The following is a 17,271-nucleotide window of genomic DNA, read 5'->3' as shown; positions in this document are numbered from 1 at the left end:
CTATACCGAGTTGGAGAGTCGAGTGAGGTTCCATCGAGGCTCCGGTCCGCGGCTCTGTCATTACATCAAAAATGAAAATTAAAAGTTAAAACATAAATGAAATTACAAAATCCTATCTATACAGCTTCTGTTGGCTCTTGACTCAACTTTTATCACCCTATTCTTCAGGCGGGCTCCTGACTTCCAATTTCTTTCAACTTGTTGCTTGGCTTTCAATTGCTTCACTTTATTGCTTGACTTTTCATTTCTTCACCCTATTCTCCAGGTGGGCTCCTGACTTGCTATTTCATCACTTTGTTGCTTGACTTTTCATTTCTTCACTCTGTTCTCTAAGCGGGCTCCTGATTTGCTATTTCATCACCCTGTTCTTCAGGCGGGTCCCTAAAACCCAAAATTAAAACTAGAACGAAAATTATCCCAAATAAAAATTATAGTAAAGTAGTATTTCATTTTTTGAAAGCGTTGTCCCATTTTCTAGGAGGGCCCGGAACAGAAAGTAAAGTCCCATTTTTTAGGAAGGTCCTGAACTGAAAGTAAATTCTCATTCTTCAGGAGGGTCCTGAACAGAAAGTAAAATCCCATTTTTCAGGAGGGTCCTAAACATAAATTAAAATCTCATTTTTTTCAGAAAGGTCCTGAACAGAAGGTAAAGTCCCATATTTCAGGAGGGTCCTGAACAGAAGGTAAAGTCCCATTTTTCAGGAGGGTCCTGAATTGAAAGTAAATTCCCATCTTCAGGAGGGTCCTGAACAGAAAGTAAAGTCCCATTTTTCAGGAGAGTCCTGAACAAAAAGTAAAATCCCATTTTTCAGGAGGGTCCTGAACAAACAGTAAAATCCCATTTTTCAGGAGGGTCCTGAACAAACAGTAAAATCCCATTTTTCAGGAGGGTCCTGAACAGAAAGTAAAGTCTCATTTTTCAGGAGGGTCCTGAGCAGAAAATAAAATCCCATTTTCCAGGAGGGTCCTGAACAAACAGTAAAGTCCCATTTTTCAGGAGGGTCCTGAGTAGAAAGTAAAGTCCCAATTTTTAGGAGGGTCCTGAACAGAAAGTAGAATTCCATTTTTCAGGAGAGTCCTGAATAGAAAGTAAAATCTCATTTTTCAGGAGGGTCCTGAACAAACAGTAAAATCTCATTTTTCAGGAGGGTCCTGAACAGAAAGTAGAATCCCATTTTTCAGGAGGGTCCTGAGCAGAAAATAAAATCTCATTTTCCAGGAGGGTCCTGAACAAACATCAAAACTAAAAAGAAAATTATTCCAAACGAATATTATTATAAAGAGGTTTTATTTGCCAGAAAAGTAAAGTTTCAAAAACAGAAATTGAATTTTTGCCCCAGTTTATCATCAGAAGACTTTTGGCAAAGTCACATCATACTTACTTGTATGTTGCAATAATGAATCAAGACTCTGACCAAGAAATGCATCTCTTGAGAGTACAATTGAATATGCAAGACTAGGAAGTACGTCTCCTAAGAATTCAAGTGAGGGATTCTAACTAGAAAGTGTGTCTTCTAGAGATACAAGTTTAAGTTAAAAGTGTGTCACCTGACAAATGAAAACCAGCAGGGAAGTGCGTCTCCTAATGATTAAGTGCAATAACTCGACTAGAAAGTGCATTTTCTAGAAATCAAGACTGAAGTTAGGAAGTGCATCACCTAAAAATCAAAATTCGAAATACCCAATCAAGGAATTTCATCCCCTTACCAATGTTGCTTAAATTATCAAAACAAGGAAGTGCATCACCAATGCCGCTTGAATTACTCAAACAAGGAAGTGCGCCCCCTCACAAATGCTTCTTGAATTAACCAAACAAGGAAGTGCATCTCCTTAGAAATGTTTTCATGAATTAACCAAAGAAGAAAGTACTTCTCCTTACAAATGTTTCTCGAATTGCCTAAACAAGGAAGTGCATCTCCTTACAAATATTGCTTGAATTAATCGAATAAGGAAGTGCATCTCCTTACCAACACCACTTGAATTACCAAAATAAGGAAGTGCGTCTCCTAACAAATTTTGCTTGAATTAACTAATCAAGGAAGTGCGTCTCCTTACAAATGTCGATCAAAATACCAAATAAGGAAGTGCGTCTCCTAACAAATGTCTCTTGAATTACTCAATAAGGAAGTGCGTCTCCATGCAAATGTTTCTTGAATTAACCAAATAAAGGAAGTGCATCTGCTTACAATATTGCTTGAATTGTCCAAACAAGGAAGTGTGTCTCCTTACAAATGTTGCTTGAATTAACCAAACAAGGAAGTGCATCTCCTTACCAACACCGCTTGAATTACCAAAATAAGGAAGTGCGTCTCCTAACAAATTTTACTTGAATTACTTAAATAAGGAAGTGTGTCTCCTCAGAAATATTTCTTGAATTAACCAAATAAGGAAGTGCTTATCCTTACAAATGTTGCTCGAATTGCCTAAACAAGGAAGTGCATCTCCTAACAAATATCTCTTGAATTACTCAATTAAGGAAGTGTGTCTCCTCACAAATGTTTCTTAAATTAACCAAATAAGGAAGTGCTTCTCCTTACAAATGTTGCTCGAATTGCCGAAACAAGGAAGTGCATCTCCTTACTAACACCGCTTCAATTACCAAAATAAGGAAGTGCGTTTCCTAACAGATTTTGCTTGAATTAACCAATCAAGGAAGTGCGTCTCCTTACAAATGTCGATCGAATTACCAAATAAGGAAGTGCGTCTCCTAACAAATGTCTCTTGAATTATTCAAACAAGGAAGTGTGTCTCCTCACAAATGTTTCTTGAATTAACCAAATAAAGAAAGTGCATCTCCTTACAATATTGCTTGAATTGTCCAAACAAGGAAGTGCGTCTCCTTACAAATATTGCTTGAATTACCCAAATAAGAAAGTGCGTCTCCTTACAACTATCCCTGGAATTACCCAAACAAGGAAGTGCGTCTCCATGTCTTTGAATATCAAAAATGTGCAGCAATATTGCCTGTTGCATTTGAAAAGTGAGAATGTTACGGCCTTTGATGTTTAGGCTTTGAAATCCTTGATTCGAAGGTAGCATGTGTTCCTGTTTCATACAAAGAAAACTTGTTAGTTTAAAAACATGGTGGCTAGTTTGCGGCTTTGGCTTTCGTGGAAATCACTCTTGCCCCAGTCGCATTTAATCTTGCTTTCAACCATTAGCATGTGTCACTGGCTTGCTGAATCATTGACCCGAACTCAGATTATTAAGAGTGACTCTGAAACAAATACAGTATCCCTGGTTTGTCATGCTTCTCAGATAAACCCTTTGAACCTTGGTATTTCCATGAGTTCCCAAACTTGTCGGTTGACAAAACTTTTTGCATGCCTTGTTTTGGCTCACAATCATGTCTTTAGCATGTGCTAGCCCTTTTGTCTTGCTTTGTGCAATTGAAGAAGCTGGTAACCAGTTTTGAAATCTTTCTCACTTATTTTGACACGAACTTGACTCAAAGATAAGAGAAAAATGATAATGACTTTTATTTGGACAATTGACTCAAGAAAATAAAATAAAAATAAAGAGAAGAAAGAAAAGACAATGAGTGTCCCCATTTGAAACAAAGAAATGAAAAATTTTCTAAAAATGACAGTCAACTCTAATGATTATGCCATGCATTTTGGATTAAGCTACCTTATCTTTCCATCCAAACTTTCTACCAATTGTTGTTGAGTTAATGGCCTTGAAACTGAGTTGCTCTCTTAGGCCAATTGCATTCAGACCTCATTCGGCTAGTGATACCTTGAAGGGTCTTTTCCTCAGCTCACCATTGTCTTATGGTGTCTGTGAGGGTTTTTACTAATGAGACTCTCTTATTCTCATTTGACTCAACTCATCGTCGTCTTACAGTTCTCGTGAGGGTTTTCAACGATAAGACTCTCTCATTGTTATCTCTCTCAGGTTACCATCGTCTTACGGTGCCCGTGAGGGTTTTCACCTATAATACTCTCTCATTTTCATTTCTCTCCTGATTCCTTATGCCAAGGAAGACAAGTAGTTCCCAAAATACATCATCACATCCATTGCATGCTTAGCCTTAACATTCTCAAAGATTGATCTGAAGGTCTTTCTTTGGTTGTAACTTGGCTTTTGGATAGGGTTAGAAAGAAAGGATGGCATGAGACCCAAACGATATTTAAAGTGGGTTAGGACTTACAATTTTTGGAATCGACTCAAACAAATGAGAATTAACTCATGCCCCAATTTCTTTTGACTGGATGATTCTAAATTGTTTATTTGGTTGGACTGAGCCCTTAGTAGAGCAGCCTACGTATCTCACCCCCGAGAGAGGAGAATCAGGTTATGCGTAGTTCTGGAAGCTTGTTCCATTGCTTTATTCTGATTTCTTTGTTTTTCTCTTTTATTGACTCTTTTTCTCTTTTTTTCTGACTCTATTTTTCTTGATATTCTTCCCTTTTCTTTCTTTTTGGACACTTTTTTTTTTCTCTTTTTTTTTGAACTTTTTCTGACTCTATTGTTTTGCTCGACACTTTTCTTTTGAGCTTTGCTGACTATAGTGATTCCAAAAGAGGGGTATGAAATAATATAAGACTGAATCTCAAATGGGGCAAACAAAGGATGACACGATATTTGGATAGTAGAATGAAATGCCTTCGTCATATCAATCCTTGAAAACGCAAGTACATATCATGCAATATGAAAGTGAGAGATAAAGATCATGTGTGACACTTTAACAATACTAACTTAAACTAAACGTGTGTCACTTCTTCTTCTATACTTGTCCGGCATACAACTCTACCTTTGTTATACATCCCTCAATCGAGTGATTCATGCTTTTGTGGAGCTAATTATCTTCTTGTTTCTCTTGATATAGGGATCACACATCCACTATTTGACCTAATTGGGACCTACCTTTCGATCGATGACCAAGTTGTTCTTGTGATTCTCAAAACAATTGCCTTAACTTGTCACCAAATGTCTCAGCACTCTATCTATTTTCTCATATGCTCTCTTTTTCTAACTTTAACCCTCTGATTCAATGTTCATGCTTAAACTTAATTTTAAGATCTGGCTGAAAATTTCACTAGCATGTCATATCACTAGAGTCAACATAAAATATACTATGCAAAGAAAACAAAAAAACAACACATATTTAAATCACAAAGAAAAATGGGACACTTCATTTAGTTGAAACAAAAGATAGAAGAGTTTGAACATAAACAACAAAAGGACAAAACAAGATAGATTCTGAACTACAACCCTGAAATAATTCAAACAACAGAAAAATAAAACAAAATAAGCTACCAAACCCCTTCCTGGTAAGAAGAGGGGTGATTTCTCAATTACTCAGCCTAATAATTAGCCATTGATTTGCATATCAAAGTTACTAGAGCTTCCCTCACTGTTCATGTTCTGCACCATAATTGATCTATCTTGAATCATCTTTTCAATTTCTCTTTTCAAATCTAGACAATCTTCAATACTATGACCCTGAGCATCAGAATGATACGCACAGCGTGCATTAGGATCAAAATTTCTTGAACGTCGATTAAGAGTGTGCCCAAGGAGAGGAGTAATCATTCCCCTATATCTTAATATCTGGAACAAACACGCATAAGATTCCCCAATAGGAGTAAAATTATCATTTTTCTTCCTCATCATTGCGAACTCTAGCCTTGGATGAAACATGGATTTAGAGGTTCCTTGGTAAATTTGTGGGAGTTGAGGATGATGTTGAGGGACAGGTGCATACCATTGTGGATAAGAAGACGGATGGGTAAACAATTGTGCATTATTCAAAGGACATTGAGGAAGTGGAATGAAACTCCTTGGATTTTAAAAAGAGGTACCTTGTTGCAGATGAGTAAGTGGATTTGATATGTAAGCTCGGGATTGATGCTGACAGTATCGGTGAGTTGGACCTCTCAAACTCTGCTTTGGCCCTGGCACGACAATAGGTGTGTTTCCCTTCTTCTTTCCTTCAGTTTCCCTGGATTGATTGCAATATCGTCCCAAATGTTTCACAGAATCCTTCTGCCCATCATGTTCCTTAAATTTTGATATCTCAAATCTTTGAAGAAGGTTAATACTTGAAGACATGCCCCAGTATTTATATGAAACATCTTCTTTACCCACAAGTCCCAGGAAACTTTCCATATCATTTTCTACACTCTTCACTTTCCCCACCATTTTCTCTGATTTTTCTGGTATGCTAGGCTTCTTGGTAAGAAATTTTTGCGTTCCTCTTAACTTAACTGTAGGCTCAAGAGTATAGCAATGATCATCAAGAGCCTTGAACATGGGTCCACTAGCAGATTGGGGCAGCACAATTGTTGGATTGATAGGCAATGTGGAAGCCTCAGTAGAAGTTTGAGCAATAAAAGCACAGACGGTATGTGGTGCTATGAATGTGGTAGGCTTATACTGAGGAGCTAAAGAATGAGAGGCGAAAGCATTGGGGGGCATTTGATGTGAAATGGATTCTACGGCATGCTGTGATGAATCAACAACAGTAAGAAACTGACTTTGTGATTTTGGTGGAAGACTCAAGGTATTTGCAGGGACAAAAGTGGGGAACGGAGGTGGAGGCAGTCCACTGGCCCAAGCTCGGTACATTTCCATCATTTGTTGTCTCAATCTCAAATTCTCTTCCTTTAAACTCTCAATTTCCTGACTCTTTGTTTCATCCATGATGCCACTCTCTATATCCTTGTTGGACACAACTAACCCTTCCTTGGATTTGGTATGATGTGGAGGACCAGCCAGGAAGCCACAAACCAACCACCTTAAACTAACTGAACAAGAGGTAAAAAATATGTTAGAGTTCAACATTTTTTCTTCAAAACCCTTTTTTCTTTAAGAAAAGATCACCGAACCCAAGAAGGGCGCCTACGTATCTCACCCCCGAAATGAGAGAATCAGGTGTGTGTAGTTCGTGAAGTTTTGCCAAAATGGCCAATTAAACTCTTTTTTCTTTCTTGAAACAAAGTGTCAAAAGAATTGACGAAAATCTTTTTGCATTTTTTTTTAGGTTTAAATCTCTATACAAAATGAAACCTGTGATTATCAAAGAAAAATCTTTTTGGATTTTCGATTTTTGAATTTCATGTGAAAATGGAACTTGAACCTATTAAAAGAAAATCTTTTTGTAGTTTTCTTTTAAAGACGTATATGAAACGCCTACTCTAAATGGAGAGTGAAGAAATATTTTTGGATTTTTCAAATAAGATCCCCGAACCAACAATAGGCTGCCTACGTATCTCACTCTCGAAAGAGGAGAGTCAGGGGTGCGTTGTTCGTCCATATTGGACAAATAAAGATTAACTAACAGACTGACCCTAACTTAAGAAACACAACCAAAGACCGATGAATAAAAGAAAATAAAAAAAATTGGGTTTTTAATTAGACACCAACAACTATGAAAGAAAAATCTTTTTTTGAAATTTTTGAATTACGAATGCGTGGTAAAGGAATAAAAAGAATTATATTTTTTTTGCATTTTCCTTTATAAAACCTCCTATTGTAAAAAGAAAAATCTTTTTTTTTGAAATTTTTGAATTGTGAAAAACAAAAGCCATAAATAACTCTAAAAACTACAAAACTCTTTTTCGGACTAATTTTTTTTCCTTTTTTTTTTCACACAATTTACTTTCTAACACATGCTTTCCCCGAATCAGTCAGTCTAATGACCACATTACCCTCAAAGATGCAACATTTAGCACATGGGGATGCTTTAAAGGTGAGTCTCCTACAAAGAACCGTGTGGGCCCCGCTGGTCTTAAAATAATGCACATTAGAATGATCTAAAGGCTGACCTACGTTGTGGTTACTAACAAGGCCGTTCGGGGGAGCATATGGTCGAGAGTGGCTGCTTTGCTTTCCACCTACTCCATGCATCCAACGGCTCCCCCCTAAAATAAGGGTGACTCAATTAGAGTTCATGCGCACGACGTGCACTCCGGGACTTATTGCAGAAAGAATTGACTCGGGTTATGCAAATGATGCCAGATATAAAGCGGTAACACATAAAAAAAAAACTGTAAACAAAGAGCACAGAAATGCACAACAGTGATAACAATAACACAAACAATAATCACAAACAATGTTTATACACCCATAATGCCAAACAAAGCCGATACGACTCCAAAAATAAGACCGAATTCTGAAAAGATCCCCAGCAGAGTTGCCAGAGCTGTCACACCCCTTTTTCGACTCCAAAAAAAAGATTTATATTTAGGTTTCAAAAGGGTTTTTATTATTAAAGTGACAAAAGATGAAAATTTATTTCGAAAAGGATTCATTTTGTTCAAAACTCAGAGTCTCCACTTGGCATAATTCGGTGTGCCAAGTCACCTTTTGAAAATCCTTTTCAAAATAATTTTGACTCTATAAACTGATCCGCGAATAGAGATTCTGACTAAGGAATTCTGTTGACCAAGGGGAAGGTGTTAGGCACCCCTTGGTCCCGTGGTTTGACCACGGTCGCTTGGTAGAGTGTATTGGCTATTTTGGCATTATGAATGTATAAACCACACAAAAACACATAAAACAATCAAACCAACAAACCAAACAAAACAAATAAAAGTATAGTGTTCAGTCCAATTATACAATCCCAAAATAAATAAAAATGCGAAAATGAATCCTATCTAGCCTATACTAATCCTAACTATGCTCCCAGGTTTTACCCGATGCCTCGGGCCTTGATCACGAGCATCCTCCGAGTACAAGATACCTCGGGGCATTCACCAGTGAATAAGTACATAAGGCCTCGGGGCATTCCTCGATTAAATGAATACATTTCTCAACCTTGTGCGCTAAAAATAGAAAGAACCAATCACCAAATATTCACAGATTCAACAAATCACCAAGAGTACTAAATTTTGCCTACCCAAAACCTATTTTTGTCTATTCATTCCAACATATCATAATTTTGTCGCATTCCAACAACATTCATGAGTATTTCGAATTTAACAAAAACTACAATAAACCAAAATTGATCCTATTCAACCATTTTTATCAAGTTTCGAACTCTCACCCCCCAACTTCATTTTCGACCACATGATTTAACCAATTTCGATGAAGAATCAATAAGTGGATATCAACAAACATTCACGGTGATCCAAAATATATCAACATCAACAAACAAGAATCCACACATAATGAATTTAACAAATGAAATATCAAACAATTAGAAATTAATAGAGAACGAGATGAAAATTGGACCTTAATGTCGCTTTCATTCAATCAAACAGAGGAGCTTCTCGGATTCGAAACCTCGACTTAAACCGACTTCGAACAAAACCCAATACCAAAAATCCAAAAAGCAGCTTCGAAGAAGAAACACGGACCAAACCTCGACATGAGAACCAAAAACCAAACCCAGAACAATGACTAATGAACTCAAAGTTCGGTTTTGATCTTGAATCACTAAAATAGACGAACCCAAAGCTTCAAAAATCTGGTAGAAAACTAAAAAATCCACATGACTTGAATTCTGGTGAGATAACAATGACCAAAACAGATGAAAGTAAGTCGGATTCCGGCGAAGTAGAATATTTCCTAAACGGGGGTACTTGAAAACGTTCGAAAATGGACTGTTCCGGTGAGATTATCGTCTCCCTATTGGATTCGCCTAGAAGTCAAGAAAGAACGATGAGGTTCCGGCGAAGTAGTCGCCGGAACAGCTACCAAACCCACCGGAACCCATTTTCAAGTAACCCAGAACCAACCCCGCTTTCTTCTACGTTACAGATCTTGACCTCGAATCCCTCTCTCTCTCTCTCGAATCTCTCTGTCAGCTCTCCATATCTCTATATGGTGTGTGTGCGATTGATACGTGACTGGTGAGATTGGTTCGTTGTTTGTTGATTTTATTTTAGTGGGAGCTTCAGTGAGGCTCGTCTATGGTCGTGGGTATGTGCAAAGGTGTATGGATTGAAAATGGAAAACTGATGGAGAAGGTTCGTGACGACGGAGACCCCCTTTTCAATCTACTCCATTTTTCTTTTATTCTTTTTGAATATTCCGTGAGTGTATGTGTGTATGAAATTCGTGTGTGGAGTGTTTCTGTGAGGTTTTTGTGAGTGAGATTATGTGGGTATATTTGTGAATTTCTTCATGAAGAAGATGATGACCCCCTTTTTCTAATTTTGATGCTATTATTATAAGGATGATGACAAAATGGGTCCTTTCTTTGATCGGTGTACCCTGTGGGTCCCCCTTCTTTTTGTTGTTAATGTATTATGTGAGCATAAAAATGTGAGTGGGTAGAGAGGTGGAAGCTTTTGATTGGGTAGATTGTTAGGATAAGATAAATTAGTTAGAGGTATTGTTTTTGTTTATTTTTGTATTTTTGTGGGATATAATTACATGGGGTTGGCCACATGGTAAGGTGAACTAAAAATGAATAAAATTAGACTTCGGGAGGGACAAAATTAGGTGTCTACAACCCCTAGAAGACGTAACTTTTAGTCGAGTCATTCCCTTTGATTCCTATAAGACGTACCTTTTAGTCGAGTCACCTCCCTTGATTTCTATAAGACCTACCTTTCAGTCGAGTCATCCCCTTTGATTCCTATAAGACGAACCTTTTAGTCGAGTCAATCCCTTTGATTCCTATGACGTACCTTTTAGTTGAGTCATCCCCTTTGATTCCTATAAGATGTACTTTCTAGTCGAATCATTCTAATTTACTCATAGAAGATGCATTTCTTTGTTTGGGAATTTTTTTTTTTAGTTTTGATGTGATTTCAGGAGCCCGCCTGAAGAACAAGGCGAATACATGGAAGGTCAAGTAACCAGATGAAGAAACAGAAAGTCAATAGATTGAAAAATAGCAAGTCAGGAGCCCACCTAGAGAATAGGGTGATGAAGTTGAAAATCAAGCAGCAAGTTGAAGAAATTGCAAGTCAGGAGCCCGCCTGAAAAATAGAGTGATGAAACTCAAGTCCAAAAGAAGCTGCGTCGATAGGATGTTGTAATTTCATTTATGTTTTTAACGTGTAATTTTCATTCTTGATGTAATGACAGAGCCGCGGACCGGAACCTCGATGGGACCTCACTCGACTCTCCAACTCAGTTGTCCTTCTTCCTTTTGTTTCGTTCTTTGAATAATGGTTGAGTCAAAATTTCGTCTCCTTGTCTACTTCTTTGCATGAAAACACTTTGTGTTTACATGCAAAGAGAGGCATGATGTAGACACATAATTTTGTCCCTCCCCAAAAACATTTTTATCATTTTTACCCTCGTCTTACTGCGTGCCCTCACCTGTGTAATTATATCCCACAAAAATACAAAAAATAACAAACTAACCACTCAACCAATTAAATCTCAACACCCTCTACCTTATCCTAATGACCTAAACTACCCCCTATCCACATGGGCACACAACTCATAAAAAAAATTCCCATTTTTCTAATCAGATAGGCACACAATCATCTCCTTCAAGATACTCACTCACATTCATTGATAAGAAGGAGGAAAAGATACTCATCCTTAACACAATTCTCTCACCGTCACATACCACCATAAACACACCCTCACCAATAAACACTGGACACATACAGTAACCCTATCGAAAAATACACTACAATCTTCATTTTTTTAGATCCAAAGAATAGGCACCACACAGAACAACCACACAAACACACCTCGAGACCTCACCGGAGAACACTCATCTTCACTCTCACCTTACTATATACCATGTACACATACATAAATATGAGAATATGGTAAGAGATTGAGAAGAGAGTGAGAGATTAAGAGTAAAAAACAAAGGAGATTAATAGAAAAACAAGGAGAAAAGGGCCGACAGGGAGGTGAACTATAAGCTGCAGAGGTCGCCGGAGCTCCGACGACGCAAAAATACGGATTTCGAGATCTGCAGTCGTCAAATCCATCAGGAAATGTCACCAACGACATTCAGTAACCATCTCCGCGTAGGTATTGGTTTAGGTATTTGGGTTCGTTCTGTCTCGACCCGTTCATCGTGCTTAGCTTTGGGGATTTGGGTTCGTTCTGTCTTGACCAATTCATTATGCTTAGCTTGGGGAATTTGATCGAGTAGGCAGATTTGAGTTGAGTTTGTTGGATCGAGTCGTGGATTTGGTTTTGGTCCGTTGGCAACATCCACAACTCGGTGTTGAACTAAATTCGAGGTCCATTTTTCATCTCTTTCTTCAAAATTTCATGATCTTTACGTGACTAATGGTGTGAATTGTTGTTTATTTTGATTCGGTGTTTGATTTTTGCGATTACGGATTGCACGATGAAATGGTACCCTATTTGAGAATTAAAATTGGTTGTTGGGGCAAAATTGAAAATTGATAGAAAGCATACGTTAGTTATTCTGATTCATTGATGTGGTTGAATGTGATAATGCTTCAATAGACCAAGAGTTGGTAGGCAAATGGTAGGTCGGGTAGGCAAATTTAGGGATTGTGGATTGATGAAATGTTTGAAATATATGTTGAATGGTTTTGTTTACCGCATTTGGATCAACTGTATTCATTTGCCGGGGAATGCCCCGACGTATTATGTTGGCGGAAGATGCTCGTGATCAAAGCCCGGGACGTTGGGTGGAGTGAGGCATTGGAGTTTAGTCTAGGGTTAGTTTAGAATAGGATTTACATTTCCCTATTTTTCTATTTTTTGGATTGTATAACTCGGACTGGACATTATTTTGGTTTTGAACTTTGTTTGATTTGTTTGTTGCTTGTTTTATGTGTCTTGTGTGGTTTATACATTTGTAATATCAAATTAGCCGATACGCTTCACCAAGCGACCGTGATCAAACCACGAGATCGAGGGGTGCCTAACACATTCCCCTCGGTCAACAGAAATCCTTAGCCGGAATCTCTGTTCGCAAATCAGTTTCAAAGAGTCAAATAGTTTTGAAAAAGATTTTTCAAAGGTGACTTGGCACACCGGATTATGCCAAGTGGCGATTCTGAATAAGAAAAAAATATAAATAATTGTTTTTCGAAACAAACTCTTCATTTTGATCACTTAATAATAAAAACCCTTCCGAACCTTAAAACGAATCTTTTTGATGAAAAAGGGATGTGACAAAGGGTCCATCAAGTTATTTTGCCAACACAAAACTAAGTGATAATTACCTTTTAATTCTTTAAACTATACAAATAAAAATGACATCTATTTTAAATACAATAGACAAGAAAAAATGTATGAAATAACTATACCGGAGTAGTAAAAAATATATTAATCCAAAAAGTCATCATAGCATTATCTACTACAGCAATGACACTTAAAATCTCACACAATAATATACAGGTACTTCATTTTTATGCTGAAGATACAAAATACATGTGGTTGCATTATTGCATAGCTTTTTTTTATCTTTAATAATCATAAATATTTCTGGCTCTCTCTTTTTTGTCTTTTTTCCCCTCTTTAATTTTTCTATAGTACAATTGTAGGAAGCATTCAACATAAAGTATGTCTCCAATAATTTATAAGGATTGAGTAGTGTTCCAAGTTGAAAGCTCCACATTTTTGACAACCTTTGAAACACTTTCCAACACTTGAAATGGTACTATGTCTCCAATAACAACAACCTTCTTGGTCTCCAAATCTACTTGGTACATATCCACCCCTGCTTGAAAAAAACAAAAAAGAAGACATTCATTTAGTAATAACATTCATTGCATTCGGCTGTCGTTAGAGGCGGATCCAGGATTCGGAAGCTCCAAGTGTCATCGTGTTTTAAACAATAACCTATACTCCGTACGATATTTTACGATAGTGGAGTCAATATTCAAAGAGTAAACTATAATTATATATATCAACAAATATTGGTGTTGCATGAAGGCTTGCCTAGTTGGTATTGTCAAGTGTTTTGTAAGAAGAGGTCAAGGTCAAAGGTTCTATTCTTCTTAGCCACAATATTTTTTTTAAAAGAGAAAACAGACAGTATAGTACTAAAAATCATTCTAAAAAACTAAAAATATAATGTAGAGCAGGGTACCCACGTTGCTAGAGTAAAACCCAGCAATTTCGACCACTTGCACCACCAATTCTTTTGATATTGTGGGTGCCAAGTGTAATATTTATACATTAACTGATATATATACACATAAATGTACAGAGTTTCAACCGAGAAGTGCAAGTGTCGTGGCACCCCAAACCTTCTATATAGATCCGCCCCTGACTGTCGTATTATCTTGTTGTTGTTATATTTTTTAAAACTATTTTAACTTGCTTTTTATATTACTTTGCCACGACTTTTTCACTTTTTTTAGCCGATCGAGGATCAGATCCTACTCGTGAGATTAAATTGAATATTGGATATATTATAGTCATTTACTACTAGCTAGTTATAATAAGGTTGATCCATAAATAATTACACCAAAATCTCTTTAAGTTGAGGTCGTACATGTAAATTCTCACTGACTGTGGTGCTCTATTTAAGTTTACCTTAGATCGTTTGTAGGAGTTTGTCCAAAACATTGGGTCACAAGCCCGCATAAAGGAGATGAGTTGCAGTAGGTTGAAAACCAGCATAAACTAATCAGCTAATGGGAGCATTTTATACAGGGAAAAGGATATTTTATGGCCTTTTTAAAAAATAATAGCCTAAGTTTGGGTATTTGGACATATAATGTCCAGTTGAGTAAACAAATGTTATTTTATGTTCATTTTCTAATCTTTTTCAATTTGGGTCATTTTGGTCCACGTAATACATATACAGTCTATATACAATACTGACACAATCTATATATAATACTGATACAATATTCAACTTGGACAATTCGATCCTTTTAAAAATATTTCAATTTTCTTTTGCTATAAATTTTTTAATTGATTAAATATTCTGCTTTTTTTATTGTTTAGAAATAATAATTAAATTATATAAACATGATATAATTATTAAATAGAATATGTATCTATATAAGATATATGTATAGAAATTGTATAGTTCTATCAAATATGTATATGTACAATATATATATATATATAGAAAGTGTATAAAAATTATATAATTGTCGTATAAAATGTGTAAAAAAAATGTACAGTTATTATATAAATTATGTATCAAAACTATATAATTTTCGTATAGAATATTTGTATGTATAAGATTTGTATAAAAACTGTATAGAAGGTGTGTAGAAACAGTATAGAACAAGTCAATAAATTGAAATGACTAGAAAGTGAAATTTAAATTTCATGGCCATTTTCATGAAAATAGTTTAATTCAAAGTGTCGTTTCTATCCTTTCTCCTTATATATATATATATATATATATATATATATTAATCCAAAGTAACTAAAAAGTCAGAGTTTAATTTAAATACTGACCATGGACAAAAACATTTAAGATGATGTACACTACATGTAATTGCCTATATTAAACCTAACTTGATAACCAAACTAAATTAAATAATCTTCTACATACATGAGTGAATTAAATAACTTGACATGTGTACCTTCCATTTTGGAGATGTGTTTCTCAACTTTCCTTGCACAACCATTACAATGTATAGAAACACTTAGCACCACAATCTACATCATTAAGAAAAAGTTAAGTTCAAGTATAAGGCTTCACAATCATATTAATTTTCATTTATTTAAAATTAGTCAAAATTCATATACACAAATATTATTCAAATTAACTAACTCAATACAAGATTTTTGAAGCTTGTAACAATATACTTAAGTAAATAAAAATTGTGATCTCTCTAACGAGAGGTGTTGATGAGTTCTATAAGTGATCTCACCCTGCTTCACTCATTTTCAAAAAAGAATTTACGGGGGGTTTAGCCTAAGAAATATAATCAAACTCAACACATGGAGGGCAGAGGCGGAGCCAAAATTTTGATTTGATGAATTGAATTCTAGAACATTGATTTCAAGTACAAATATGAGTTCTAAATTCAATGTATTATACATATTCAATGAAATTCTTGACATAAATACACTATTTAGCTGTACTTATTGAGTTCAACGGAATATTATCTGACTTCTACCTCTGTTCCTCACGAATGGACGTATTAAAGATATAATTAAGTAAATAAAAGAAAGGTAGTCCCCTTCCTTTTCAAGTTTTTAGACTAAATTGAGCAACATGATAATGAACAATCAAGATTCATGAAAACATACCTTAGGTTTCAATTGAAAAGCCAAAGTTGGAGGACCTACATTAATAACATCCTTCAATCTAACCAAATTTTGTTGTTGATCTTGATCATTTGGTGAATTATTCATCAATGGCTTCTTTTCAAATTCATCATCATGAACTCCAAATTCATTCATACAAAAACAAGATCCTGGTCCATTAGAAGAAAGAGTACTACTAAAACAATCTAACACTTTGCCAAAATTGAGCTTTCTCATTTCTACAAAACCAAATATTTGCTCATATAAGGATCAATTATTATAAGGTAAAAGTCAATAAATATTTGTATTTCATTGGGAATGAAAAAAGCAATGAAGTTAATGATGAAGAAGAGAAGAGAGAATGGACTCCACAACTCATTTTTGAAGGGAAGACAAAGTAGAAGGTATGTATAGTAGCACTTAAAATGGGACACATATGGATTCAGAATTTATAATTTTTTTATTCTGAATTTAAAGTTTAATTACCGCTTTTAAAATTTGTTATATGTGTATATTCAGTGGATTTTTCAATAAGTATACATGATTTGGATCAATATTACTGCTTTATATCGAACTCGTACTTCCTATATACAAATTCAATATTTAAATTTGATGAATTCAACAATTGTTATTCTTAATACTTAACTCGTATATTTTTAAATTCTAAGTAGCCGTTTGGACATGAAAATTATTTTATATTTTTCGAAAAATTATTTCACTTTAGTAGTTTAGTGAAAACAAGATGCGTTTGACCATGAAAAATTCAAATACAATTCCGGAATTGTATTTGAAAAGGTGAAAAGAAGTTTTCTTTGTTTTCACTCACACTTTTCTCACAAAATTTCAAAAAAACAACTTTAATTTATATTCATGGTCAAACACAACTCCAACTCCAACTCCAACTCTAACTCCGAAAAATTATAATTTCTATGACCAAACGACTACTAAGTATAAAATTTTTAGATTTATATCAAAAATACTGAATTCGATTGAACCTGTTAACAAGTAAAATGACATTTAATTTTCTAACTGTAGGTAGTCAAGAGTAGGGAATTTGACATGTGATGTAGAACTAAAAAAGTATACAATTTGAGAGACAAAAGTGTCCAACATATTTAAGGGACATCCATGTGAGATTAGGTGTTAGGGACAGTGAGAGCATCTATTTCATGTGACTATAATTGGTAGTTTGGTATACAT

The 17,271-nt window shown here is 35.5% G+C and overlaps 1 protein-coding gene across 1 annotated transcript; it reads right to left on the bottom strand.

Moving 5' to 3' along the window:
* Positions 1 to 13,141: 13,141 nt before the first annotated feature.
* Positions 13,142 to 16,497, bottom strand: LOC107852609 (heavy metal-associated isoprenylated plant protein 35). Its single transcript, XM_016697639.2, has 3 exons — positions 16,075 to 16,497; positions 15,402 to 15,477; positions 13,142 to 13,570 (listed from the first exon to the last, which is right to left on the bottom strand). The coding sequence occupies exons 1-3, from the start codon at positions 16,306 to 16,308 to the stop codon at positions 13,428 to 13,430; spliced, it is 453 nt and encodes a 150-aa protein (XP_016553125.1). The 5' UTR covers positions 16,309 to 16,497; the 3' UTR covers positions 13,142 to 13,427.
* Between the last annotated feature and the right edge of the window lie 774 nt (positions 16,498 to 17,271).

The sequence above is a fragment of the Capsicum annuum genome, chromosome 9 (assembly GCF_002878395.1).
Source record: "Capsicum annuum cultivar UCD-10X-F1 chromosome 9, UCD10Xv1.1, whole genome shotgun sequence".
Lineage (NCBI taxonomy): Eukaryota > Viridiplantae > Streptophyta > Magnoliopsida > Solanales > Solanaceae > Capsicum > Capsicum annuum.
Note: the sequence above shows the minus strand (reverse complement) of the source record. Positions and strands in the feature narration are given on the sequence as shown.

What these genes read in the sequence shown, in the direction of transcription:
- LOC107852609 (XM_016697639.2), bottom strand. Translation starts at nt 16,308, where the DNA reads ATGAGAAAGCTCAATTTTGGCAAAGTGTTAGATTGTTTTAGTAGTACT. An exon ending in CTTTTCAATTGAAACCTAAG is followed by an intron (nt 15,478 to 16,074) that starts GTATGTTTTCAT and finishes TTAATGATGTAG; the next exon opens with ATTGTGGTGCTAAGTGTTTC. An exon ending in ACACATCTCCAAAATGGAAG is followed by an intron (nt 13,571 to 15,401) that starts GTACACATGTCA and finishes TTTTTCAAGCAG; the next exon opens with GGGTGGATATGTACCAAGTA.